Here is a 27,067-nt window from a genome sequence, read left to right as displayed (position 1 = left end):
AGGGATAGTTATAATGTCTGCAGAAGCTTCGTGAGGACGATGAGCGTGAATTTCTTTCAGGCTTTTTGGACACTATAACAAAAAATATAAGACCTACTTATAAGGAAGTTAAGGTTCCTGCTAACATAGAAGAACTAAAATTTAATCTTAGTTTTAGTGAATTAAATTATCTTTATAATAATGTGTGCGGATATATTGCCCAAAGTATCGTTAAAACGTCAAAAACTTGTACAAACTGTCTGCATGCTGTTGGTTCTAAAACGCCGATCTATAAAACATGTTCAAAATTTAGCGTACTTAAGAGATTTAGAGAACATTCAGTCTTTTTTGCAATGAAGCGGTATTTTGTTTCTTCTTGCAGATGGAAAGTACTTTTTCAATATTTTTTTGCGATTGAATCTTGACAAAATATAAATTTAAAAGAGTTTTCTTAAAAGAAATGTTTGGTTTAAATTTAGATCTACCAAATTGTCATCAGATCAAAAATAAAATTGTTAAAAGATTTATTATGTTCCGATTCAAAATAGCTTCCAAAAAATGTCTAAAAGCATGCAAAAAGCTTGCAAATAAAAGTGTTGCTGGACATTTTTTGTAACAAATACTATCACTAGTATTAAGTACCTATACGTTTTTCTAATGTAAACCTAATAAATTTCATTGTGTAATGTAGGTATGCTTAAATTTACTTGCCTAGAAAATATAAACCACTAGTTGTTATTATTATATATTTATCCTTCTCTATTGCACAAGTAGATTCTATATTCATTCATTATTTAAAATCACTTTCCAAGGGAGTTATTTGCCTAAAACTGTGCGTAAAATTTAAAAGAAAAATACTTTTGTACTTAATTTATTTTTGATAAAAGTTACTTTCAATTTGACATTGGATGCAACATGGCGGATGGGCGGGGTTTAGTCGCTATTGTCGCCACTGTCTTGTATATAGCCACTGTAGTTAGGATTAACCGTTTTTGAGATATTTTGATTTTTAAGCAAAAATCGACAGATGCAGACTGTCAGAAAAATTTAGTTTTCTCGGAAACATAGGTTTATTTTTTTTATCCAAATTGGACATTTTGTAGAGGAAGACATAATTTATCCAATTTGCAATGAAAATTTTCCAGTTTTTATACAGGGTGGTAAATTTTTTTTTATCGAATATGAAGTTCAGAAAATGTGGAAAACTCTAAATTTTTAAATGGATGCCCCTAATTCTTTTAACGTATTCGCATTCTGCACTAAAATTAAGTGTAACTTTGTTTAAGTTTCCCTATACCTAAACCCAGTGGTTTTCATATCATATATATTTCTTACGTCACACTACGCTTTCATATCAGAAGTTCGACGCAATCGTTGTAATAAAAATCTATTTATGGGTCAGAAACATAAATTGAGCCAATATACTTATGTTATTTTGAATTTAAATATACTAAAAAAAAAATCAATAGACAAATTAACAATACGAAACAAATATTTTCCATTAGATTATAGTAATTAACGTATGCGTCATTGTTAAGTGATCTTTTCGAATAAAACTTCCAATCATCATTAATATTAATAAATAATAATTTCTATTCTTGCGAGATTGCATAACATTGACAAAAAATTAACGTTGTTGATTTTAGAACAGCCCGCTTTTCAATTCGCATTTTTGAAATGTTGTCAACTTGATGCATAAGAGAATTCATTATCATGTTAAATATGTTAACCAGTTTCTGTGCAAAAATTTAGCTGCGGACTAGAATGAATATTAAAATGTGTATTTTCATTGTTACCTCATCCTGTAATTAGTATAAACTTTGGATGTTGTAATTTAAAAAAAAATAAATAAATAAATATAAGGTGTGACATTTCTTGTGAATAAAATTAATACTCATACTTCTGATAATAAATGAAGTAAAACTATACAGGGTGATTCACAACTTATCCAAAAAAATTTGGGAATAGATGCAGCATGAGAAATGGAATCAATGTCGTAAACATTTTTTTTGTAAAATCCTTTACAATAGTTTCCGAGAAAAAAAATTGAAGTTATAGTACATTCAACCACTACATAGCTGGACAACTGTAGTCTCTAGCGTCATTCGCCACGTGGCCTCAGGAACTCCGAATACTGAAATCGGATTTTACAATCGTCGTTGCGATATTTACCTGACATCTGTGGTGTTTTTAGCAGTTAGTGTCAAAAATGGGTAGTTAGTAGTGTCAAAATGGTTTGCGTGGTATGGTATGTCAAATGATTTTATTATTTAAAAACACAAATTAATTTTATTAATTAATAAAGGCAAAAGCAGTCAGTTGAATTTGCCGATATAAAATAGGTGCGATAAAATTCTATTTACATATTTCTTTCCTTGCGAAAGTTTTTGTCCGTTTTTATCACACCGCCATGCCGGTCGCATTGTGCGAGGTCAGGTTTTACAGTAGACCAGTTTCCAGTGCCGTGCAGAAGTGTATTTTTAAATCATTTTCGAGCTGCCCTTTTTGATTTTTTCTTTACAAAATTGTATTTGTAAGGGTTCCCTGTACATCCACAATTTTTTTTTGGATAAGTTCTGAATCACCCTGTATAATTATTACAGCACAATTGTGAAATTATAATACTACGATATTTTCAAAAAAGGATTAAAGAATAAATGCCAGCCTGTGTAGATTCATCGTGCTAAAAGCAATTCGCTCATGTAAATAAGAAGCTTCGGCTACTTGTACCTGCAGTTTATAGCAAAAATCATGTGGTCCGTCAAAAAACACACATCTTATTGGTTCAGCAGAGGTTGCCCTTAAGACGTCACTAGTGTTTGAGGCTTTAATTTATTAATTTGTAATTGTATTGTGACTTATTACACCGATGTTTACTAATTAAGAGGATTAATAGGCTATGATCAATCCGTGTGCCGTTCTATTCGACAGTGAAATGCACGGCTAACGTCTCTTAGAAAAAACCAGGATTAGCCACCGGCACACTAGGCCGACAGGGCAGGCATTAAGGTGCCGCTAGATAATATCGAATAAATCGATCGATGCGAAGCTTTAGATCAGAGGCAGACATGTACATGTTATTGTACAATGACGCGGATAGTGGGATTACTAAAATGTGAAGTAGTTGATTTTTCGCCACCACTAGTAAAAATAGCATCCATTTAAAACTGCGACTATTTTAGATATGCGCTTGTGACATCGATAAATGTCGAACGCCCATTTTCGTTTTTGAAACGGGTATTTACCGATCGCCGGAGACGATTAACCGCGGTATACTTAAGACAATTGTTTTTTACAATCGCTTTCCTTACGAGTACCTACCTACTCATTATTACCTGGTACTTATTATTACGTACTATACCTATCTATTTAATGGTAAGTTCCATGTCAAGCGTTTAGTATAGAAAAATAGAGACAGCCCCTTTTTCTTTCATACTATTATGCAAATACTTACATACTATTATGCAAATACTTACATATATACACGGTGTCCTAACGGAAATCGATATCTCGGAAAGTACTGATCCGATAAATCTGAAAATTTGGCAACTTAGCAAAGGTAGTAGGGCCAATACAGTTAAAATATTCAGAACTTTTTGGAACATCCGGTTATACCGGAAGCAGACATTAACTTTCTTATTTTAAATGGAACACCTTATATATTATTGCATTTTCTGATTCTACGTGAAATTTGAGGGCCACTTTATTGAATTTTTCCTATACCTAGGATTTATAAATTTTGAGATATTAAATTTTAAAGAAAATATTTGACAGATGCAAGGGTCCGCGAAGGTGCTAGTAACTCTTTTCAGGAGCGTGATAGCAAGTGGATTTTTGGTACCTGTAAAGGGCATAGGTAACACTAAATTATGGTATACCAATAAATTAAATATTAGGTGTTTCATTTTTGCTGTTATATTTTGATAACTTCAAACACCTATAACTTTGTTAACTTAAATGGAACACCCTGTATTTTTTATACTCCGTCGTATGCAGACTGGAAGTTCCTTGCAAGCCCTATAAGCATTGTTAGGGTTGATGTTACTATTTTTAGAGATATTTGCAATTATCTATTTTTTTTCTCGTATTAGATCTGTTATCAAATTGATCATGACTAGAACCAATACAAAACAATTCAAATAACTTGATATTTTTCAAGTTAGTTGTCAAATTATCGTTATGTCTGTAATAGTTTTTGCCGAAAATTTAAATAAAAATGCCTGGGGATCGTTTAAATTATACTAATGAGGATTATTTTAATTTGTTTGTTATTTATGGTCAATGTCAATGAGCAAAGCAGCAAATTCTCTACATGTTCTTGAAATTACTTTATCACATTGTCCATAAATAACAAATAAATTATAATAATCCTCATTGGTATAATTTAAACTATTTCAAAGCACTTTTATTTAAATTTTCGGCAAAAACTATTACAACTAACTGGGACAAACGTCGAGTTATTTTAATTGCTTTTGGAGTTTCTCTGGTTACGGCCAATTTGATAACAGGTTTGATACGAGAAAAGCTGCCCAAGAAATAGAAAATTGCAAATATCTCTAAAAGTAGTAACGGCATCCCTAACAATGCTTATATGACCTGAAAAAAAAATACAGGGTGTTCAGTTTAAGTTAACAAATTGCTGTTTGAAGTTATCTTTCTATTTCCAAAGAATAAAAACTATTTTATTATACAAATAAATATTCTTGTGAAACTGTGTCTTCGATTTCACTCTCTATAAATATCACACTCTGTAGACTTGTTAATGTTGTTTGCGCCTGAAATTGATTTCACAAATAGGTCAATATCCTTAATTTGATAGTTCCCGTACTCTTTTGGTAGTAGGGAACTTTCAAGTTTACATAATCATGTGACTCGTGTGACTAACATCCATCCAAGTATTTAAAAATTATTTAATTGACCTTAGCACCTTATATCTTCATTAATTTGGAAAGGATTAAAATTTTCATTTCAGTAGAATCTAATGCTTCATAGCTTCTTGGAAGGTGTTATCTAAATGATGTGTAATATAAAGTAAATGATTGCATTCGGTAGTTATTTATAAAATCAATTAGATTATTTATTGTGAAAATCCAGTTACTAAAGCAATCTAAAGTCGGAAACTTGGAGGTAACATGGATTTACCCACGTAATTGATTCTCATGAAAGAGATGTATGTACATAGGGGAAACGTAATATAAAACCACAAACATATTTTTTTATGTAGGTATTAAACTGATAGAAAATAATAACAAAAAATAGTTTTTTTATTCTTTCTAAATTCAATTCAACTATAATTATATTCTCTATATTCTAAAAATAAAACATTCACTTCATTAATAAATATATATGACATTATTATTTTAATGCAGAACCATCATAAATGATTACAAGCCACGCGACGCCAAGCTTAGACAACCAACATTGCACGGCTGGTACTTTCAACTAAAAATCCCTAAATCATAATCAATGATTCATTTGCAGCAGACAATGAAAACCCGTTACGTCTACGCTCGAGATAATGCGATCGCTGATTGGTTGAATAAAATTAAAAATTATTATTTTAATAATTTTTAATTTTACCTAAATTTAATTGCCAACGCAAAGGAAACAGTAATTTACTGTTCCACAACTTGTTTTAAGTAAATTAAACTAAAAAACGTTGACACCAAGAAAATGATGATATTGATTACCATTTGATTAGTTTATTTATAATGTTATTGTAGACTGTACTTCTGGAATTTAGGGAGGGTAGCTTAAAAGCTACAGCACTTGGGCCTCTTGTATTTCCTCCCGTTAGGAGATCAATCCACCTGAGCCGCTAACCAACCTACTACAGAGAAAAGGGTGATGACGTTGCTCAGGGGGATCTCTCTAATATAGGCCATAGAAGGCCAACGTTCTCAGAACATGGATTCTCTTATTAACGAGACGGCAGTGCATTCGCATAGCACAAATAGTACTGTCTCGTCTTCCTGTTCACAACCCCTCCAAAGAGGTGTTTCATACTTCCTCATGTTGGGAAGGTGCTTCCTTAGCCAACAGTGTCCAGTTTGAATACCTGTCACTAGGGGAAGATTTGACCTAGACGTGGCCAGGTATTTTTTGACTGTATCCTTGCTGGGATATTCTAAGAACTCCTTAGCAAATTGACAGCTATTTGTATCATCTCACCGTTTCATAAACTCTTTGTGGGTGTTTTCCTTAATAATGCCCATAAGTGCTGACAGCGGAAGCACACTGGAGGGACCGTGTCCAAAAATATTAAGATCCAATGCACTCTTGGCTAACTTGTCAGCTTCTTTATTGCCATTGCACTGCTCGTGTGCCTTGCCCCAGCATACAGATATGCTGTTGGAAAATGAGGTCACGACCAGTGCCTGGTGGGATTCCCATACTGACCTAGTCATTATCTTATGATTACGTAAGATCAGTAATACTTGTGTAGATTCTGATGGTTTTACCCGCAGTGTGCCTACGGCAATTTCTTTAGCGGCTATGGTTATACCTGCTAATTCCGTTTGTACCACGGTACCATGCATATCCATTGCCCACTGATATCGGATATGCAAGGATTTAGAATAAATCCCAAATCCTGCACCTTCCTTCCTTTTTGATTCGTCTGTGAAGACGTTGATTACATCTTCGCGGACGGTTTCTAAGGAGTACGGTGTAGGGTCTGTCGAATGCAAACCGAGAAGAAATACTGTCAGTGTCTGCCTGCAGAAGGGGCATATTCCTAACGACCCCATTCTATAGGCGACTCCTAACTTCTCCACATCCTACATCTGGTTTGAAACCAACGTTCTTGACGCCAAGCATAGTTATCAAGGCCACTTCTCTTAGATAGATATCCAGAGGCGGCAGACACAGCATTACCCCCATTGCTATGGTGGGTGTTGTTCGCATAGCTCCAGTTATGCTCAGACAGGCAATTCTTTGTACCTGGTTGAGCTTTTGTTTAGCTGACGTCTGCTGGACTTTCGGCCACAACACGACAGCCCGTAGGCTAACATTGGTCTCACGATGGCAGTGTATATCCACATAACCACGTTTGGTTTCATTCCCCAGGTTCTACCAACGGTTCTGCGGCACTGCTCATAGGATACGTACGCCTTTTTTAATCTTCTTTCATAATGAAGATTCGTAGACTGTACTTAAATTTAGAGAATTATTGTTTGATTTTGTACGTGGTAGTTTCCATATGGATTCATCGAGCAAAAAAAAATCGACCTCATTGATTTTTTTTTGAAACTTTGGGATGTCAATCTACTTTGAATTTTATGAGACCCGTGTTTTTTGTTCTCTCAAAAAAAAAAAAAATTGTAGGTCTGTGGTGCCATGTCAAAATTTACATCGTGACAGCACATGCACATTTCAAAAAAACATTTAGACAGGATGATTTGGGTCATTTGAAAAAATATCCATTTTGGAAACCGTATCTCCCAAACGGAACAAGTTGGTATATTGCCGCTTGCCTAAATTTAGTGACAACAAAAGAAAATTTTAAAATAATTTGAATTCTGAAAAAAACAGGTAAAAGCTGATGAAATTCTGCACATTTTGCAAAAAAAAGTTTTGATAGGATGATTTGAGTCAAAATGCAAGCCCCTTAAAAAAAATATGCATTTTTATTTTCGAAATAACGCTGTCACGATGAAAATTTTACTATGGCGCAACAGAACTCCAAAAATTTTTTTTGGAAAATCAAAAAACACGGGTCTCATAAAATTCAAAGGGATTAACATTACAAAGTTTCAAAATAATCGAAGAGATTGGTTTCTTTTGCTCGTTGAATCCTTATTGAAACTTTTTTGTAGCCATTTGAATGGCACAGTTGGGAGTCTGCACGACAGATGGAGCAATTTGCGCTCCGCTTACAACTTATTGAAACTACCACATATCATTTCATTATTACTAAAAGACGACAGCAAATACAAACGAAGATTGATTAACATATAGTTTAAATTTAAATTAATTTATTATGCACAAGCATTTCGTTTTTATACAAGATGTATAAAAAGAAACACTGGAGTATTGTCGGTTGTATAAAACTTGTGTTGTTGGTTGCATAACAAGTTCTTAGGTGGTTAGATATTTTCTATAAATATTAATTTGTTTTTCTCTGTGGTATTTTAAAAAATGTCATTGTTTCAGAGAATATTACTAAAAAAAGAAATACAAATTTAATGAGTAATCATTGATGAAATACGAATAATTATGCCCGTATATTGTTCCCTAAATTATACGGTATAAAAATTTTAAATATTTTATTTGCATGATACGTTGAATAAAGGTCGAATAGATGAAAGTTTATGAATATCATTTTTGTCCTTTGTCACACAAATTAATTATTTAAATTATTTTAACCTTTCAGTAAAGCAAATTTATGTTATAATAATTTGAAAATACATTGTCTAGTGAATGTAATGGATTAATATATGAGAAGTTAAGTTTTTAGAAAATTTCTTATCTAGAAATATTCTCGTAATAATTGAACCTCTTCATTTTAATTTATTACATGTTAAGGTTAAAAATTATTCAGAAAGTTATTAAATTAATTAGATTTTGATAACATGTTCTGATGTTTTGTACTCGAAACAATAGTAGAGTAAAAGCCGATAAAATGAAATCAGCTGTTTTATATAACCTTAAAATTGATCAAGAGACCACACCACAAGCAATATCGATGGGTTTTTGACACAACATCGTAAGCGACACACAGTAAATTTTACAGGAAGCAACTTTTTTTATAACTGATGTTTTTCTCAGACTATGAGTATTAAAAATGTTTGTAATACTTTTGTTTTGCAAATAGTAATTGAATTTTAATATTAAATTTGAGAAAACGAAATATTTACATTAAATTTTGCTACTTACGATAAATTATCATGCATTATTTTACTAAATAAATGTTTGTCGCTTACGATAACGATCTTTAGTATATCTGACAATTTTCATTATATATTGGAAATATTTGTATTATGTAACGTAAAAGCTATTATTATTATTTATTAGGCGTTAAAAGTGCAAAATTGAACTAAAACATTTTGCATTGCAATGACATTATAATTAAAATAGTTATAAATAACGTAAAGGCTTTTTCTTATCATTTATTAAACACGTTAAAAGTACAGAATGAGACAAAACATTTGAACTAAAATATTTGAACAAAAACATTTAAGTATACTAATACATTTGAACTAAAACATTACAATGACAGTAACATTAAAACGTACAGTATCCCATAAACCTTAAAATGGCAGTACTAATACAAGTTTAAATTATTAGTTCTCTTCACGAATTTCGTCTTCATTATCAGTATCAGCCAAAGTATCTGGAACATCATCACAAAGGATTTGTATTCGTTCCAATACCTTTGCGGTATTACTCGTTTTTCACACAACTCCATAAGATTTTTTAATTTTAATTCAGAAATTGGCAACGGAGACGAATAAAGGACATCTACTGTTTTTGGTGATTTTTTTTATCTACGACCTAATAACAAAAAGTAGATTAACTTAATAGAACAAAATAATGATAGAGTTTACAACCTTTAGACTGTGATACAAGAGATACTGGTAAAACCATCTTTTCCCCAGAATCGGAGTATGAGTATTTTATGTTTATCCTGTCCTCCCCTTTCTTAAAATATGCTATTCTCAGTTGACTTATTTTGAATTTCTGTCCATCATTTGTTTTATTACTACTTAGTAAATTCTCTGCTGTTGTTTTCCAATCTACAAAGTCAGAATACTTCATGGAGACAACTTCAAAAGGTCTTGGGTGAACTCTAGCATTGGAAATTAATGTAGCCCATTCTGATGGCGCCCAAACAATACGTTTAGAAATGAATCTTTCTATCGTAGCATGGACTGCATCCACGGGCATGTAAGTATGTCCTGCAAGAAGAAATACGATTTTTATGTCTTGTATATTTTTCGATGATTTTAAAAATGTATATATCATAGCCAAAATAACCTTGTTTCTGTTCTGACCAGAACAACTGTCGCAATAGAGCGCAACTGTCTGAACATTTCCTCTCTGGTCAATCATTTCTAAATATTTATTTATGATTGTGCCTACTTCGTTCGATCCTCGATTGCCGTCAGTTTCACCCCATACATAGCAAAAGGTGTTCCTAGTTCCACTTTCATAGACAGTCTCGTTGTACATAGTATATTTTCGGGAGTAATATAACATCATGTTTTCGCCATGTGGCGTATTTAATACTTTTTGTAAATCGAAACTAGCACATACAAAACTGGTGTCTTCTTTTGCCAACTTTTAGTCAGAGAGGAAATTATGTTTACTCACATCTTTATCTCTTACATGTGCCTCGTATCCATCGACCTCTTCTTTTGTAAATTTAAGTCCATTATCTTTTCTTGCTTCGCAAACTGAACACTTATCTTTCTTAGGAAGATGGAAACCAAGATAAAAATCTTTATGAAAAATATTTCTAAATACTTTCAAGGATACTTGACATTAAACAATTCTAGTTGATCCTTTACAAATAAAATTCTATATAGGAAGGACACGTTTCTTATTTCCGCTGGCAAATACTTTTTTGTTGTACTACCTCTGCAGTAGTGAGACGGAACCGCTGGTAGTTTTTTTATAAAATCATGAACACTTTTTTTGTCCTCCAGCTTTGTTTTATGAGGTGGATCATGTTTCCCTCTCTGATCAGTCTTAGCAAATTTTTCAGTAAATGCATTATCTTTAGTGTATCTCACCGTCATTTGTGAGATGCATAGCGTTTTTAAAAGAAACTTTTGGCAAACTTCGACTTCAGTCCCATTCCATGTGAGAAGATATTTAAAAGTTTTATTCCGTCTACTATTTTCGGTAGTTACTCATCTTCGTTTAACAATAGTTTTCTTTATGCAGGATAAAAGCCAATCCCGCTGTCTTTGATGGCTACCTAGTTCCCAATAAAATTCGAAAATATCATGGCGCTGTTGTTCTGTAAAATTTTTGGCGCCTGAATTTTGAGAATTTCTATTTTTGCATGGATTTTCCTGTACTGATTTTGTAGCTCTCAAATACTTTTCAATCTTTTTAATTTTCTTTTTGTTAGCTTTTTTTTGTTTCCTCAATCCAGATTCACCAACAGTACTTTTTTCAACGATATCTTCGGAATCGGAACTTGAATAGAAGAAATCGGAATCCTTTTTTTCGTCAAACGAATAATCTGAATCAAACCTCTTCAGTTTTTTACTTTTTTGGACAGATTCTGACTCGGAGTTGTTTGATTCCGAACTTGAAGAATAATTATTAATAAATTATTTGCTTATTTTCCGGCGCCTTTTCAACTAGAATTTCATCAATTACTCCGGTGTCATTGTAGTTTTCGATTTCATTTAAAATAAAAGTGGAACCTTCATTCAATACATCGTCAAAATTGTTGTCCAATAATACATTGGCAGAAACAGTACTACCTTCATTCTCTAAAAATATAATTGGCATGCTGTCTATATTATTATCATCGAGAAGAAGTGTTTCGAAGTGCTCTTGATTTGGTGTACTAGTATTAGAGGGACTTGAACTATAAACAATTGTAAGAGCCTTTGAACCGTCAATAATGTTCATTTAAGGAGTTACTATTTGAGATGGTCTTACTTTTATCATTTGCAGTATTTAGATTTAAATGATTTATAATAATAATATTATTTTCCAAGTTTTCTAAACTGTTCGATCGTTTTTGTTCTACTTGCATCTCTTTTTGACATTGTTTTATTCCCATTAATGCTATTCTATACCCTCGTGAAAAAGCCATTATCTATAAACGTTTCAAATAAGTGTGATTATCGACAAATAACTAAAATTATGGGACTCACCGATTTAAACCTCAAACACTCTTTAAACCTTAAACACAATCATAAAAATTTCGTTACGTGCAGACACTTTAGATGACCGTACTGAATTAAAATTATTAGAATAACAGCTCTTAAACTCGGACTGATGCACAGTGGACAAGAAAATGGTCACTAATAATTGTCGTATGTGTTTGGTAGTATATCGTAACCGACGGCGCTTACGATTCTCTGTCGGGAATACATCAACAGTTACGATAGTTTTAGGTATAATTTAAACACTGTTAGACAATATTGGCGCATACGATAATATATAAAACGATACAATTCAGTGAGAACAGTAGAATTGACATACGATATTGTGTCGGGATGAACAAATTTTACCCAAGGAAACGTATAGACCAAAAAACACAATTTTGATAAAATTGTCGCTTACGATGTTTTGTCAAAAATCCATCGATATTAATACCAAATATGTAAATTTAACAGAACTAACGAGTGCTGAAATAAAAGTTGGGTAAAATTTCAAATTTTATATTAGACATTCGATAGCTTGTCTTGTTGCGTTCAGAAACAGTTGCCAGTAGTTAGATAGGTAAGTCTGTGGATCACTTGGCCATATCTGAAGTCCCACAAGGATCTGATCTTGGGCCTCATTATTCAACTTTTGTATCAATTATATAATGAATTGTTTAGATATTAAATACCTTCTCTATGCTGTTTTTTTTTTTAATTGTATACACATCTTTAAATAAAAATAATTTGAATCAAACTTATAACTGGTTCCAATTGAATAGACTTTCTATGAATGCTCAGAAGTGCCGTAATGTCTTGCGCTTTAAAACATTCAAAAATAATATTTGTTTATAATTTCAGCGCTAAAACTTTGTATTATTATTTTGTCCGATCTAGCCTCGAATATGCTGAACCAGTTTGGTCTCACCACTATAAATCATTTATACAAAATATCGAAGCAGTACAAGAAAGTACATTAAATTTCTTAATTTTAAAATAGATGGGGTCTTTCTACCTTTTGGTTTTTCATTATCTAAATTGTTGAAACGACATTCGTTGAATAGTCTCGATTTCAGGAGTCACTGTCACTGTGTGCAATTCTTTAAAATTTTGAATACATAAATTGCCTGCCCGGATCTTTTGCACCAACTCAATTTTTACGTTCCACGAGCCAATTCAAGAGAGGGTAACACTTTTCATGTTTCTACTCCACGTACAAATACAATATTTAAATTAAAATCATTATGTTTTAGCTGATTGTATACTCCCTTTTTTATATTAATGACAAAACAGTTTTTAAGCGCGTACTATACTTTTATCCATTAACGTTTTTCAATAATTTTCCTGCATTTTATTTTTTTCTCTTTACCCTTCTGTTATGTAGATGGGTTTTACACCTGGAAAATAGTGTATCAATAAACAAAATAAAATTTAAATCATTCGTACAAGATTGTGATGGGATTTAAGTTTGAGTCTTTGTAATATTTAATTATGTATTTCCAATTCCTCATTGACCTCATCCTGTAGTTCCCGACACACCTTTTCGCCAAAATAACCAGCCAGGGTTGTTTTTGCGTAAAATTTTACATTAAGCAGAATATACTTGTCATTATATTGAAAAATTTAGACTTTCGACTTTATCAAATCCAAGAAAACATATTTGAACATTCAAAAATTTTATTATTTTTTATAAAATCGATTGTAAACAATAACATCACTTTTTTAAATACAATTAAGGTTTAATACTGTCCAAAATCCACTTGGCATAATAGGTAACCTTCGTGTATATTCCTGGGAATCCATCTGTCCCACAAAACCGATGACCTATGGAGACGATGCCGCGTTGAACGTACCTGTCGTCGTCGTTGAAATGAGCTGGCACATGGAAAGGACCTCCGCTGTCGCCTCCACATGAACCCTTAATTCCCTCACCGCCCACGCAGATCTGTTTGTAGGACAACTTGATCTCGGATTGGACCTTGTAAGCATCGGTGCAGACCCCTATGTCGCGCTTCTTTAAGAACACCTTTTGTAGTTTGTCGACGACGTTGATACCTAAGTATATGTTAAAGAAGATATCAAAAAATTCTTTATAAATATAAGCATATTTTGGGGGCTGGTTTTATCATTATACTTAATTTTAAAATTAAACAGTGTTAACGTACATTCGTAGATTTAAGAGAATGACTAATTGCGTCGACTTGAGTTCAATTAACGTCTATCACAGAAATCATCCATCACAAGTTATTGCCTATATAGGTATTGTATTTGAAATAATCTCTTTCTGGGAACCAGTTTACTAAGAAAATATTTTCGATGGGATAATAAATAGATGAGAGTGATCAATGTAAAACAAAGGCTCCATCAAACAAAGGAAAAAGAATAACTATAACACAATCTGGATCTGAAAATTGTTGGGATAAAAAACTCTTGTTTGGATTTACGTGGAAATACCACAACGGAGAAGACTGGTTTATATTCAAGTTAATTCCTAATGTTTCTCGGAAAGGTGTAGTTGTTATGGTACGAGCATAAAAAATTAAGAGGTGATCCTCGTTGAAAATTAAGGTAGCCCTTCAAACAGAGAAATAATAATTTAGTTTCTTTTTTCTTAAGTCAACTCTCAGACGCTTTTCTTATTATCGAAAAGAATTTACTGGGTTGTGTTTTAATCTACCCTTTCCGTTGATGTAATCATGCTTAAAAGTAACTTTTTCCCTCATCAATATAGTAATTTTTACATTTACAACGTCATGAACAACTACGTGAAACTTTCAAGAAAAGATCTTACGACTGTGGTCACAATCACGAAACACCGGCTTTGGAAGAATCAGTATTGAATTTAATTGATGATGAACCGAACAGAAGCACTAGAAAAATTGTTTTGTAGTTAAAATATCAACCATATGAAGGTATGAACTATCCATTTTAAAAGAACAACTTTTATCTGCTCCCACTAAGTAAAGCGATTTCGAGTTATAAATGCATATTTTATGAACAAATAAATAGAAATATTTTGATGAACATTACATTTTATTAATTATTATGCATGAATATTTATAGTAATTGTACCGTTATTACATTTTAATAACATTTATAAAATCTGGATAATTATTCCCCTCGCGTTTACTAATTGTCACATTTTTCATTTCTCAAAATGATTTGACTGCTCCATTTCAGTCACCGGAGACTCAACATTATCAGCAACAAAACTTTCTGCAATTGTGGCTGATTTCCACCCACCATGTCTTTTGATTGCTAATACATCAACTCCTGTATTAGCCAGTAACGTTATCGATGTTCTTCGAAATGAATGGCTTGTATATGTTTCAGGATGTTCTAGTTTCAAAAACCGTGCAATCTTATTAGGAATCATAGAAAGTGTATTCTTGCCGACTGGTTGGTTGTAACATCTACCTGCTTGACGGCGCATAAAAATAGCGTGAAATTTCAGTTTTAATTTCCAATCTAATTTTGATGTATTTCTTGAGAATTTCTAGGTGAGAAACAGAACCGAGACGAGACCTAATTGTAAACGTACGTGACATACCGTTTTTAGAATCTAGAATTGTAATTACAATGTCATCGAAATTTTTTAAATTGACGTTGTCCAAAGTAAGTTTGCATAACTCATCAGAACGGCATGCTCTTGCAAGACCGCCACTACCTTCATTAGCAAATATGTGTTATCGGGTGCTTGAACGACAAAATCGTTGACTTCTAAAAACGTTCAACTTTTTAGGTGTATAGCCGTCATTCTTATGTTTCAAAAGTGCTCTTAGCTTGAGATATTTTGATATATACACGTTTCTCCTCTATGAAAATAGTTGACTTAATCACTTAGTATTCACTCCACAAACTCGCCGGTGACTTTAAAGTTCTTGACTTCTCCATGAAATATGCTAGCAGTGACATTTCGAAAACACCAGTATTTTTATTCTAGCACCATTGTTTGAAATTTCTATATGCTTGTCCGTAGCGCATTTTCGACTTCTCGGTCAATAAAAATTCGCACCTTCTATTTGAAAATCACTCATTTAGAAATAATAATTCAAAACCAGCAAAAATGCAACTTTTATGTAGTTTTGTTTATAAACACCTTAGAAACTACAAAATCCAAACAACCAAGGCGACTTTGCAAGATTTCGAATAATGTCAAATTGAATTGATTAAGGAATGTAAAAAATGAAACCTAATCTTTATTTCATAAACCATAAAGAACTGTGGGAGCAGATAAAATGTTATACACCACGCAGCAGTTAAGTATAATTTACCAGTTTCTATTGCCAGTCCTCGCTCCGCTCGGGCGCAAAATCGTCCTCGACTGGTGAATGATACTTACCTCTTTTATGGTGTAAATAACTATTATTACATACTATTACTTTAGTCTTTACTTAATAAAGCCATTGTAATAATTTTTTATAGTCGTACTTTTATATTAATTCTTAAAGTGAACGCTTACCATAAGGGTCAGTAAATCCCCAGCCAGTAACAGTTCCCATTATGTAGTCTTGGGATATAACTTCTTTATATACTGGCAAACATACAGCTTGAATGCTATCTGAAAGGAATTTTATTATTGAGCAAAGGCGGAGACTGTCTTTATAGAAAAATTTTTTAGCCCTGTTTCCAATAGTATCGGCTATTCAATTCAAAGTATTAGTATCTAATATTTCTGGTGAAATTTTATGGCATTTATTATTTAAACATTCACTGTTCGTAGTATAAGAATACAGACATTAATCTATAGTAATTAAATACATAAATTATACCTGATTCTAAATTAATTTTGGATACCCGTAACAATGCAATGTCATTGGCGTAAGTACTTGTGCTATAATCGGGATGAATTATAACTTTCTCCACAGTTAGATCTTTAGGGGGTGGAAGGCAATCGTTTGGTTGCTTTTCTTCACAGTCCTTTTCTGATAAAATACTGTATTCCCCAACTCGTACTCCTACACTGTAAAATAGAACAAAAATTTCGTATGTAATGAAAGTACAATTGAAACAGTTTGAGTGAGGAAGTTTTTAGTAGTTTATAATATTGCAATAAAATACTTTCATTTTAGTAATAAGAAGAAATTACCATAAATAAAAATATGTCAAAATCAACTTGTTACATTATAAAAAGTTCTTTTTTAATTTTTGCATTTTGTCACTAGTTTTCAAAAATCTTAACAAGCTATTAATTTTTTTAATGATTCCCATTCAATATTTATTGGTAAAGTGCATAGATTTAATAGAATGATTACCTGTGTTAAGGATAATACCAGATAATAAAACAAGAGGCGTATAAATACGTTCGCTTTGCATTATGTTTACTCTGACAAAACATTATTTTTTTTTTATAGATTCTAGTTATATCCTAACAAGGACATAACAATGTTTTGTTTTATTTTCCTTTCCAACTTAGAGATAGTTAAACAGGTGCATTCGCCTGTAAAATCAGTTCTTTGTGGTTTAGAATTGAGTAAAGCATATTCAAAGCCATGCAAAATGTATTACTTTATTTTAAAAGTATTAGCATATTTCAAACAAATTCATAATTTCTATAAAAAAATCAAATGAATTGAGACAATGTTCTTTGACACCAGAAATCTAATTATGGAACATATACAGGGATGGCCAGAAGTACGGAATAAAATTCATATCTTTTGAATGGGTTAATTTTTTTTTAAAACGCCGAAACACGTTAACTGATTTTGATTTTTTCCCATCTTTCGGTTATATAATAATTAATTTTTCTTCAACCCCCTAACACCCAGCTATCCCTATTTTTTTTTCAAATGGAAACATAAGGCATGAGGGGTTCGTTGAAAAGCTTTTAGAAAACTGAATCCAGCCATACCAAATAAACAAGTTTTATATTAAACGTTTGGATAGAAAAAACGGTAAGCTCATTAATTGCCCCCTTAAAGCAAATGAAATAAAAATAGTAGGCTGGGTAAAGTGTCATAATTTTTTACGCTTCTTTTCGCAATAACGTTAACATTGATTTTTCATTATTAAAAAATTATTAGAGTAGGAAGTAAAATCTCATAAAAAATGGTAAATTTTATAAACAGTAAGATCACCGGAATTTGAAGAAGGAATTTTACATAAAATTGAGGAGAACCCCGAAACTAGCACGAGGAAAATCGCGTCAACATTTAATGTTTCACACGTACTTGTTTGGAAAATTCTTATCGAAAATTTGTTATATCCATATCACATTGAAAGAGTCCAGGCATTACTCCCTAGAGATTTCCCGTTGCGCATTAATTTCTGTGAGTGGTTTCTTCAAAAACTGCTCCGTTATTTGACAGGTACATTCTTTTTACCGATGAAGCTAGTTTTTCTCGAAACTCAATACGAAATTTCGATAATAACCATTTGTAGCCGGATGAAAACCCTTTTGTAATTGTTGAATCAAATCATCAAGAACAGTTTTCAATAAATGTTTGGGTTGGTATTATTGACGATTATTTGATAGGCCCATTTTTTCTCCCAAGAAGATTAGATGGACAATCGTATTTACACTTTCTTGAAGAAGATCTGCCGCCAATGCTTGAAGACCTTCCTCTTTCATTAAGAAACCAGATGTGGCTAATGCACGATGGTGCGCCTCCATATTTTAGCTTACGGGTGTGTGAATTTTTAAATCACAACTATCGCGATCGGTGGATAGGCCGCGGAGGAACGCAGTCATGGCCGCCCAGATCTCCCGACCTTAATAGTTTAGACTACTTTTTCTGGGGTCATCTGAAAGGCTTGGTGTACGCAGTGCCGATTCAAACCGAAGAAGAGTTACGAAATCGTATAATAGTATGCTACCAAACCATAAGAGACACCCCAGGAATTTTTTAAAAATGTACGTCAGTCTATGCGAAGAAGAGTAGATGCTTGCATAAGTGTGGGTGGAGGACATTTTCAACATCTGCTGTAAATACATAATAAATACATTATGACACTACTAATTTTTATTTCATTTGCTTTAAGGGGGCATTTAATGAGCTTACCGTTTTTTCTATCCAAACATTTAATATTATGCCTATGAGAATGTCATTTGTGAAAGTAGAAAATAAATTTTTGCCCCACAAAAAGTATTTCCACGCATGGTGGGTGTCTACAAAATGGCAACAAAATATCAAAAGCAGTCTCAATGAACTTGGGGAAAAAACTGTTTTCGGTTTTCATTTTTTTATGTGCAAATGGTTGCTTCGTACGAGAGTAAGTCTAGGGACCGATTTTGCTGTAAAATAAATGGAGATTTTAAAAATAATTTTAGTTTTTAGAAAAAGCAGTGACGTACCATTTTTTTCTTCAAAAATGTTTAGTTCAATCCTCGTACGGACGTCAATGACAAAGATTTTGAAACATTTTTTACATCAAACAATGCTCCTTAATGATTAATAGGTGTGTACAAAATTTCGTAAAAATATCTGGAGTGATAAGAAAATTATAATAAAAAAGTAAATTTTTTCTTAAAACTGTAACACCCTGTAGCTCAAAAATTAAGAGGTTTAGGACATATGTTGATATTAAGTTTTTTTCTTAAAATGACCCAAGGATTCACACTCTTTCTTAAGTATCGGCATTCAATTAATAAACACCCTGTATACATAAATAAAAATTTAAATGTTAATAACATACTTTAGCAAACATTTTGTGGCAGTTTTGGCAGTGAAAATGATAATTTACTTACTATACATGATACTATGCATTTTTAGTAAATAATTTACTATTAACTATTTGTACTTAGTAGCATTGCATTGTACCTACAGTGGATATTCAGTCTTCACTACGCAATGGGCTGCTGTTAAGATATAATTTTCATTTATTATGCTTCCACCACATATAAACTGGCGACCATATTCTGAAAACATTATAGTAATAATAATTTATGATTTAGTGTCATACATCACTAAGCAACGCATTTTTTTATATAGATAATCAATACCCAAATAATATTTGTACTATATACAGAGTGATTCAGTATATTTTGACCCCACATTAACTTTTTTGTTTTAAGAGTTATAAAAAAATGTGAAATATAAAAGTTGCACGATTTTTTATGAAGTTTCGAAAATGATAGTAGAAAAACAAATGAAGTCCAAACAAAATGGCCGCGGATGCTAACTTTGTTCATATAAACCGAACACCCCGTATATGTTTGCATATTTGGATAGAACGTTCCCTGTCGAGCATAGAGATGTAGGGTTTCTTGGGTCCACCTCTAACAATAAGCGAGATAATATTAAAAAACGAAATGAAGGTTTTTTTATTAAGAAAATAAGACATTTTGTAACTGTCCCCTTTTCAGGCATTTACGTGAGGATTTAGATTTAGTTGTAATATATTTTGACATACCTATCGGATATAGTCCAAAATGCATATATAAAAAAGTTAAAGGGGTGGTCAAAATATAGTGAATCACCCTGTACTTAGCAAAGACCCTGAATAGTTCGATACATATTAGGTACTAAATAACTAATGATCTTAATCAATTCGGTCAGTACTGTTTAAAGAAAAAAAAATAGTAGGTACCTGTGTTATACGCCAAAAGTGCCATCCAAGGAAATTCTCTCAAACCTGCTTCAGTACCGTCTCGAATTTTACTATCGTAATTGATCTGACCGCACTCCTCCGGCAGCAGCTTAAGATTTTCATGATTCAGAACATCTGGTGGTGGAGGTGGAAGGACTTCTTTATTATCCTTGTCATTGATATCAATAGGATCTGAAGGACAACAAATTTTTGCTTAGCTTCGTCCTCGTAGGTGCAGACTTATCTGTTTAGCAATATTTTTACTTCGTTGGAAAATGCTTTCGGGGATTTATTCAGGAAGTCTATCATTGTAGGGCCACTTTTGTTGTCTGCTGTAGTACAATTTTGTTGTGCCCCTGTATAGAACGTGACAATGAGTTGGGTGTATACAATGTAAACATGCATGTAATGAAAATAATTAAGTAACAAATTCTATACCCGAGGGGTAGACTCTAAAATGTACTCTGATTCCATTTTACTGGAATATTTTCATTTATTCCGCCTTATTCCGTTCATAATCCAGTTTATTCCGACTTATTCCGGTTTATTCCAACTTATTCCGGTTTATTCCGAAATATTCCGGTTTATTCCGACTTATTCTGACTTATTGGGGTTTACTCCGACTTGTTCTGACTTATTGGGGTTTATTCCGAATTGTTCCGGCTTAATCTCATTTATTCTGGTTCTCTTTTATATATTCGTGAAATAAACAGAATAATTGAAGGCTCGTGACTAGAGTTCGGGGTTTTCGTCAGCTAGTCATAGCGTGTTCGTCGTAAACAAATAAATAAACAAGTAGATATCTCTCATATAAACTCATCCCGTATATCAGTAACTAGAGAATATATCTATGTTTACGCCATTTCAATGGTCGCCTTATGGAGCAATTATTTTCCAATTTCTGCCACCCTGTATCTTTCATTGTTTTCGATGTCTCTGTGATAGGATATCCTAATCCAGGACATGTGATAAAGTTCTACTAATTATATTGTCGTGGATTTGTGAATACGTCATCGTTCTTCAAAAAATGCCTATTTGTACTTATGTAATGTTTTTCAGTCAAGGAGGTTTACTTTCGGAAAATTGATGGCTTGATTTTGTTTATGATTGTGAATGTAAATTTTATAAAATACGTAGAGGACTAATGACTAAAACTAATGACTCTGTATCTGTTATTTACATATTCTTACAATATAAGAAATATAATTCATAAACATTTTTTTTTGTAGTTCTGTAGTAGTCCACTAGAATATACATACTACACTAATATTTATATAACATTATTAATATACTGTGCATCCATGGATGAGGTTCATAAGAGAGATAACTTTTTTTTTTGGTGATTTACAATAGACTGTTACTCTTTATCAATCACTTGACTGTTTTGTAACTGCAATTTCAGACGCTTAATACATGATAACCATACAGAATGTATCAATATTGACCTTAGATTTAAGAAAGGCATTATTGTCATGAATACAGGGTGTTAAATACAAATATAAAAAACTGTTAAAACCAAAGTACCACTATTTCTAAAGATTCACAGATAACGTAGAAAAGAAAGAAATTAATAAGTAAAAGGTTTCTTTAAATGTACAATCTTTATCTCATAACCCAGAAAATGGAACATTGAAAAAGGTAGTTAGATATAAAAAACATGATTAGACACTGACAAAAATATTGTGTATTTGCATAGTACATAGTATTTTAAATTAAATCCTTTACAAAAATTATTTTGTGTGACTAAAAAATTGTTTTTACAATGGCGGCTTGTTCGAAATTAAGTCGCTTGCGAATATACAGGGTGTTTTTAAATGAAGTAGCAAAAATGGTACCAGTGAATGTAGAGCCAAAAATAAGAGGATTGAAGTAAAATTACCTTATATGAAAGTTGCACCCCTGAGGCGATATACCCTCTTAGAGGAGGTGATAATGCTGGTAATTTAATAATAATATTAAGAATAATTTCCTATTAATTAATGAAAAATGTTTGATAACTTATGACTATGGGAAAGTTATTTATTTGAAATAAAATTTAATACAAACGAAAAACAAGAAGTGCAAAATAAATAAATAAATAAATAAATATATATTGCTGCAAGCATAACCTAATACGTCTGTTGAAATTATAACGCACTCGCACAAACAGTTCTTGGTTATTGCGCAGATCGTCTGCTGCCTGAAATTTTTATAAGGAGGCAACAGGAGTGGCATAAACAATGCTTTTTATGTGTCCCCACAAAAAGAAATCCATAAGCGATAGATCAGGTGAACGTGCAGGCCAAGAAACAGGAACATCACGAACATGACCAATTCAGCGATTCGGGTAATTTAAATTTAACCATTCTCTAACGGCAAGTGTACTATGTGCAGGCGTCCCATCGTGCATATACCACATCACCTGACGTGTAGCGAGGGGTACATCTTCAAGTAATGTTGGAAGATTTTCGTTCAAAAATCTAAGATACTCGGCCGCTCTAAGCCTATGTGGAAGAAAAAAGGACTTACTATAGTATTTCCTACGATTCCCATTCAAACGTTTAAACTGAAATTATGTCGACATCTTGAAACAAATATTTCATGAGTATTTTCTTCCGACCATGAATGAACATTATGAAGGTTTACTGCACCTACTCTAGGAAAATTTGCTTCATCGGTGAAAAGTATATTCATTAGGAAATTTAAGTCATGCCTGGAAATATTAATGTACCATTGACAAAAATCCAGGCGGTTAGGTAAATCAGGGTCATTCAATTCTTGCGCGGGTTGATGGTGAAAAGGGGTTAACATGTCATTTCTCCGGGCTTCCTGGAAAAATCGTTATTTCTTATCTACATTTCCTGTTTTTTTTTTAGACATCAATTATTCTGTCACGAAGTAGAGAAGAAGTAGATTTTTACTCTCAGATTTCCTTTTTTTTCTAGGCATCAATTACTCCTGGTCTGTTATGAAATAGATCTGGTAACCCTAGCTACATTCCACTCAAGACTGTGATAAACTTGCAGTTGCCTGGACACCTGTCTTGTACTTGTACCACAGTCTTGTTCTAGATGTTCCAGTATAGCTTCCTCAGTTTTAACAGTTCGGATATTACGCCTTCTTCCGGCACCTTCACAATTGGGCTGAATTTTACCAGTTTCGCGAAGCTTTCTTTCCACCGAGGCCAATGTTTGTCTATGAGGAATCGGTCGGTTTGGATATCTTTGGTGGTATAATCTTACTGCAGCGTTACTATTTTTTCTGGATTCGAAAAACACTTGGAGCATTCGTCATTGGTATAAATATTATTTGCCGTAATCATTCTGATAATAAATTAATCAATTGGTACTAATTATTGGTTTACAGAAAGTGTCAATTTATTAATATGATAAATAACAATTTATTTGTTATGATATCTCCTACTTTATTTTTACAAATTTTCAAAATTACCCCTTTAGTGAATGATGACGCATGTAATTTTTTTTACTAGAAAACTATCGGTTTTATCAAAAAATTACAACAGGTAAAAATACATCAGTCTTCCCAATAAATATTTTTAAATAAATAATTTGCTTTATATAAAAAATTTCTAATAAATATTGCAATGGGGTTGACTGTTTCACTCCTTTATAAAATACGCCAATGATCGCAAAAATATTGAAAAGTTGTTTCTTTATTAGTAGGATGCTCATACCAAGTTTCGTGTGTCTAGCATTCCCCATGTTAAAGAAAAAAATTAAATTAATGAATTATTAATTAAATTTGCTACTTTATTTAAAAACATCCTGTAAGCATAAATAACTGAACGGCAAAAAGTATTTGCTGGGGTATAAGGTATTTTATATTTAAAAATATCTAATTTCAAAATTTTATTTTTAATGCAATATTTTTGTATATAATAATGATACTTTGGTTTTAAGTTTTCTAATTCTCTTTTTTAAATTTCCTCATTTTTTGGTACCTAATAGCTTTCATGAATTTTTTCAAATTTTTATTTTAATCCCTCAAAAAGATATGAACATCTGAATATTTTGAGTAAAAAAATTTGAAGTATCTGTATCTTAGCAAAGATTATATATGACATATTTTATTTTTTTTTAATTTTGTTCATTTTGAGATGTAGTTTTATAAAAAAATAAAAAATAAAACATTTTTAGTTTTTCTTTTAATTTTTAAAGCAAAAAAGTGCTTTCTGAATAGAGTGGCGCTTTTTTTCTCACAACTCTAACAAATCAATCACATTTAGTTCAAATTGGCAAAAAAATGTCGAGCAGGTGATAAGGTATGGAACTGTTGTTGATATTATGGATTATCAAGTAAGAAAAAAATGTATACATTAGTGAAGTTTCAGTAAACCTTTCCTTATTTTAATTTTCCGATACGTTGCTTATAAAAAGTAACAAAATAATACGTAATCGTATTTGCAATTGAAAAAGTTCTAAAATAAAAAATTAATCAACCTACCCTTCCATTAAAAAAATGTTGGAGGTTGCTGCAACTTCCCACATAATTAAAAAAATTAACAAATCTCTTCGTAAAAATACTGAAAATAAAAATTGACGTGTTTCAGGAATTCTGCGACAAATCCTTATTTATTAATTTGTTCCAGTTAAACTTTTCACTTTCTATACATACACTTATTTGTAAAAAATGAGTCGTCGGTGCAGCGATCCTTATGTTCACTTAATTTAAATGACGAAAATAATGTTAAAATTGTTGTTTTAATATTGTTGCACCAAAATAGTGGTATATACATCTTGAATTGCTACTGTAATGCGCTGCTACATATCTTCCGCGGTAGTTGGTGGTGTAGGGTGATTTTTAACTTGGGTAAATCCTTCTACCGCCAAATAAAGCTAAGATTGTTCTTGGACAATACTTTTCGAAATAAATGGATTGGTCGAGGTGGTCCAGTGGAGTGGCCTCCGAGATCTCCAGATCTGACTCCATGTGACTTTTTTGTGGGGCTACATGAAATACTTAGTGTACCAAATTCCTGTGGAAACAGTGGAAGAATTGATTGGACGCATAGAGGAGGCTGCTATTACGATTAGGGGGAAACCAGTTTCTTTACTTCGCGAGGTGACTGAACAGTGGTTACGTCGAGCTGAACTATGCGTCGAAGTAAATGGAGCTCATTTTGAGCATATCAGTTAGATTAAGTTTAGTAAAATTTTCGTAACATACCTACTTAAGTAATTTTGAATTAAAGTTACATTTGATTTTGAATGTGGAATAAAACTATTTCTTTTTTTTATTTGAAAACTATGAGTCGTGTGAAAAAAACTCAAGAGAGCTTTCTTCTTCAGAACTGAACAAAGAAATCAAAATTATTTTTATGTTTCGAAAAAACAGTAGCGTACCATTTTTTCTTATAAAATATTGAATTATCTGTTGGTACGTGCGCCACTGATAGATTTAGAAATATTCTGCTTATCGAATAATATGCGACCTTTGGAGTTATCAACGCCTGTAAAATTTCAATAACATATCACAAGCGGTTTTGTATAAAAAAATTCATTTTTAAATTTTTTAAACAAAATTTTAACCCCCTGTACTTTCGTTAATATTGATATTTCGAAAAAGTGTTAAAGGAAAAAAATATTTGTTTTTCTTAGCTTTATTTGGCGGTAGAAGGATTTACCCAACTTAAAAATCACCCTGTATAACAACATTTAAATAACATTGATATTTTATAAAGAATTACATTTTCTCGATCAAAAAAAGTATCGATGAAAAAAAATAAACACTTTAACTGAGCAGATAACACTATCGTACAATTTCACGTACATATTTCATGGTTCATTAATTTTAATAGTTTCCTAAATTGTTTCCATGTGAAGTTAACACAAATGCTAATAATGCAATACAGTCGGTAATCACATATTTGTCACTTGAAATTATACTTTCGAATAAGGAATGCCATTTTCTTGTAAATCTAATGATAATAAAAGTTTTCCTATTGGAAACTCTATCTACACAGTGTATATGTATATACAATATCACTAGTGATAATTATGTCACACGTATATAAGATGTAAATTTAATATAGAAATTATCGTTTCAAGGATATATTAAAATCTGAAAGAATATTGCGTATCATAAATAATAACAACATACTTAGCAATCAACTCACTTGCATATCCGAATATAAAGAGTAATAGAACAATATTAAATGCACACATTGTATTCGCATGTGCACTCTTCACTATAGTTTCGAAACTGACGAATGTTTATAACAACGGCTTAAAGCTTTCAGTATAATGTTGTTTCTTGAATATCAAGTATTATTGGTAGATACCTCGGGCTAAGACTGTCGCTGTTTTTACGTTTGTTTCAAGCTGCGGCGGGTATATTACTGCAATTTATTTTAGCTGTATCGCAGATCTCTTCCGTGATGTTAACCCCGCCTTTGACGCCAAATTTAAACTCGTTTTATCAGTAATTAATTATTTAATTCTAATTATTTGTGTAGGCCAAAAATTAAAATTTGTCAAACCTATAGTATATAGTATAGAGAAAAACAAATTTGGAGGTCAACTTTTCGAAACCTTACATTTGTAGAAATTCGAAAATTTGTTAGCCTCACAAATCAGTTAAGTCATTTGTAAGTATTTGTAACCTCGTAAATCAAAATTAGTAACTTATTAAAAAAGTGGAGGCCAAATTCACGAAGGTAATACAATATTTGTAGGTATTTGTAAAACTAGAATTTGTAAGTATATAATTATTAATAATAATAATAATAA

General features: G+C 32.0%; 1 protein-coding gene across 1 annotated transcript; it reads right to left on the bottom strand.

Annotated features, from left to right (window-relative positions):
* Positions 1-13,528: 13,528 nt before the first annotated feature.
* On the bottom strand, positions 13,529-26,652 carry LOC108909642 (serine protease easter-like). The gene is made up of 6 exons (XM_018714033.1): positions 26,455-26,652; positions 20,340-20,531; positions 19,575-19,668; positions 16,583-16,773; positions 16,273-16,371; positions 13,529-13,865 (listed from the first exon to the last, which is right to left on the bottom strand). The coding sequence occupies exons 1-6, from the start codon at positions 26,501-26,503 to the stop codon at positions 13,543-13,545; spliced, it is 948 nt and encodes a 315-aa protein (XP_018569549.1). The 5' UTR covers positions 26,504-26,652; the 3' UTR covers positions 13,529-13,542.
* Between the last annotated feature and the right edge of the window lie 415 nt (positions 26,653-27,067).

This window comes from Anoplophora glabripennis, unplaced genomic scaffold (genome assembly GCF_000390285.2).
Source record: "Anoplophora glabripennis isolate ALB-LARVAE unplaced genomic scaffold, Agla_2.0 scaffold9, whole genome shotgun sequence".
Lineage (NCBI taxonomy): Eukaryota > Metazoa > Arthropoda > Insecta > Coleoptera > Cerambycidae > Anoplophora > Anoplophora glabripennis.
This window is presented reverse-complemented; position numbering and strand designations above follow the sequence as displayed.

Bases quoted from the DNA above. Each gene is read 5' to 3' on its own strand.
- LOC108909642 (XM_018714033.1), bottom strand. From the start codon at position 26,503: ATGTGTGCATTTAATATTGTTCTATTACTCTTTATATTCGGATATGCA. The intron at 20,532-26,454 runs GTGAGTTGATTG...GTTGTCCTTCAG, and splicing joins CTTTATATTCGGATATGCAA to ATCCTATTGATATCAATGAC. The intron at 13,866-16,272 runs GTAAGCGTTCAC...ACATATACTTAG, and splicing joins GGGATTTACTGACCCTTATG to GTATCAACGTCGTCGACAAA.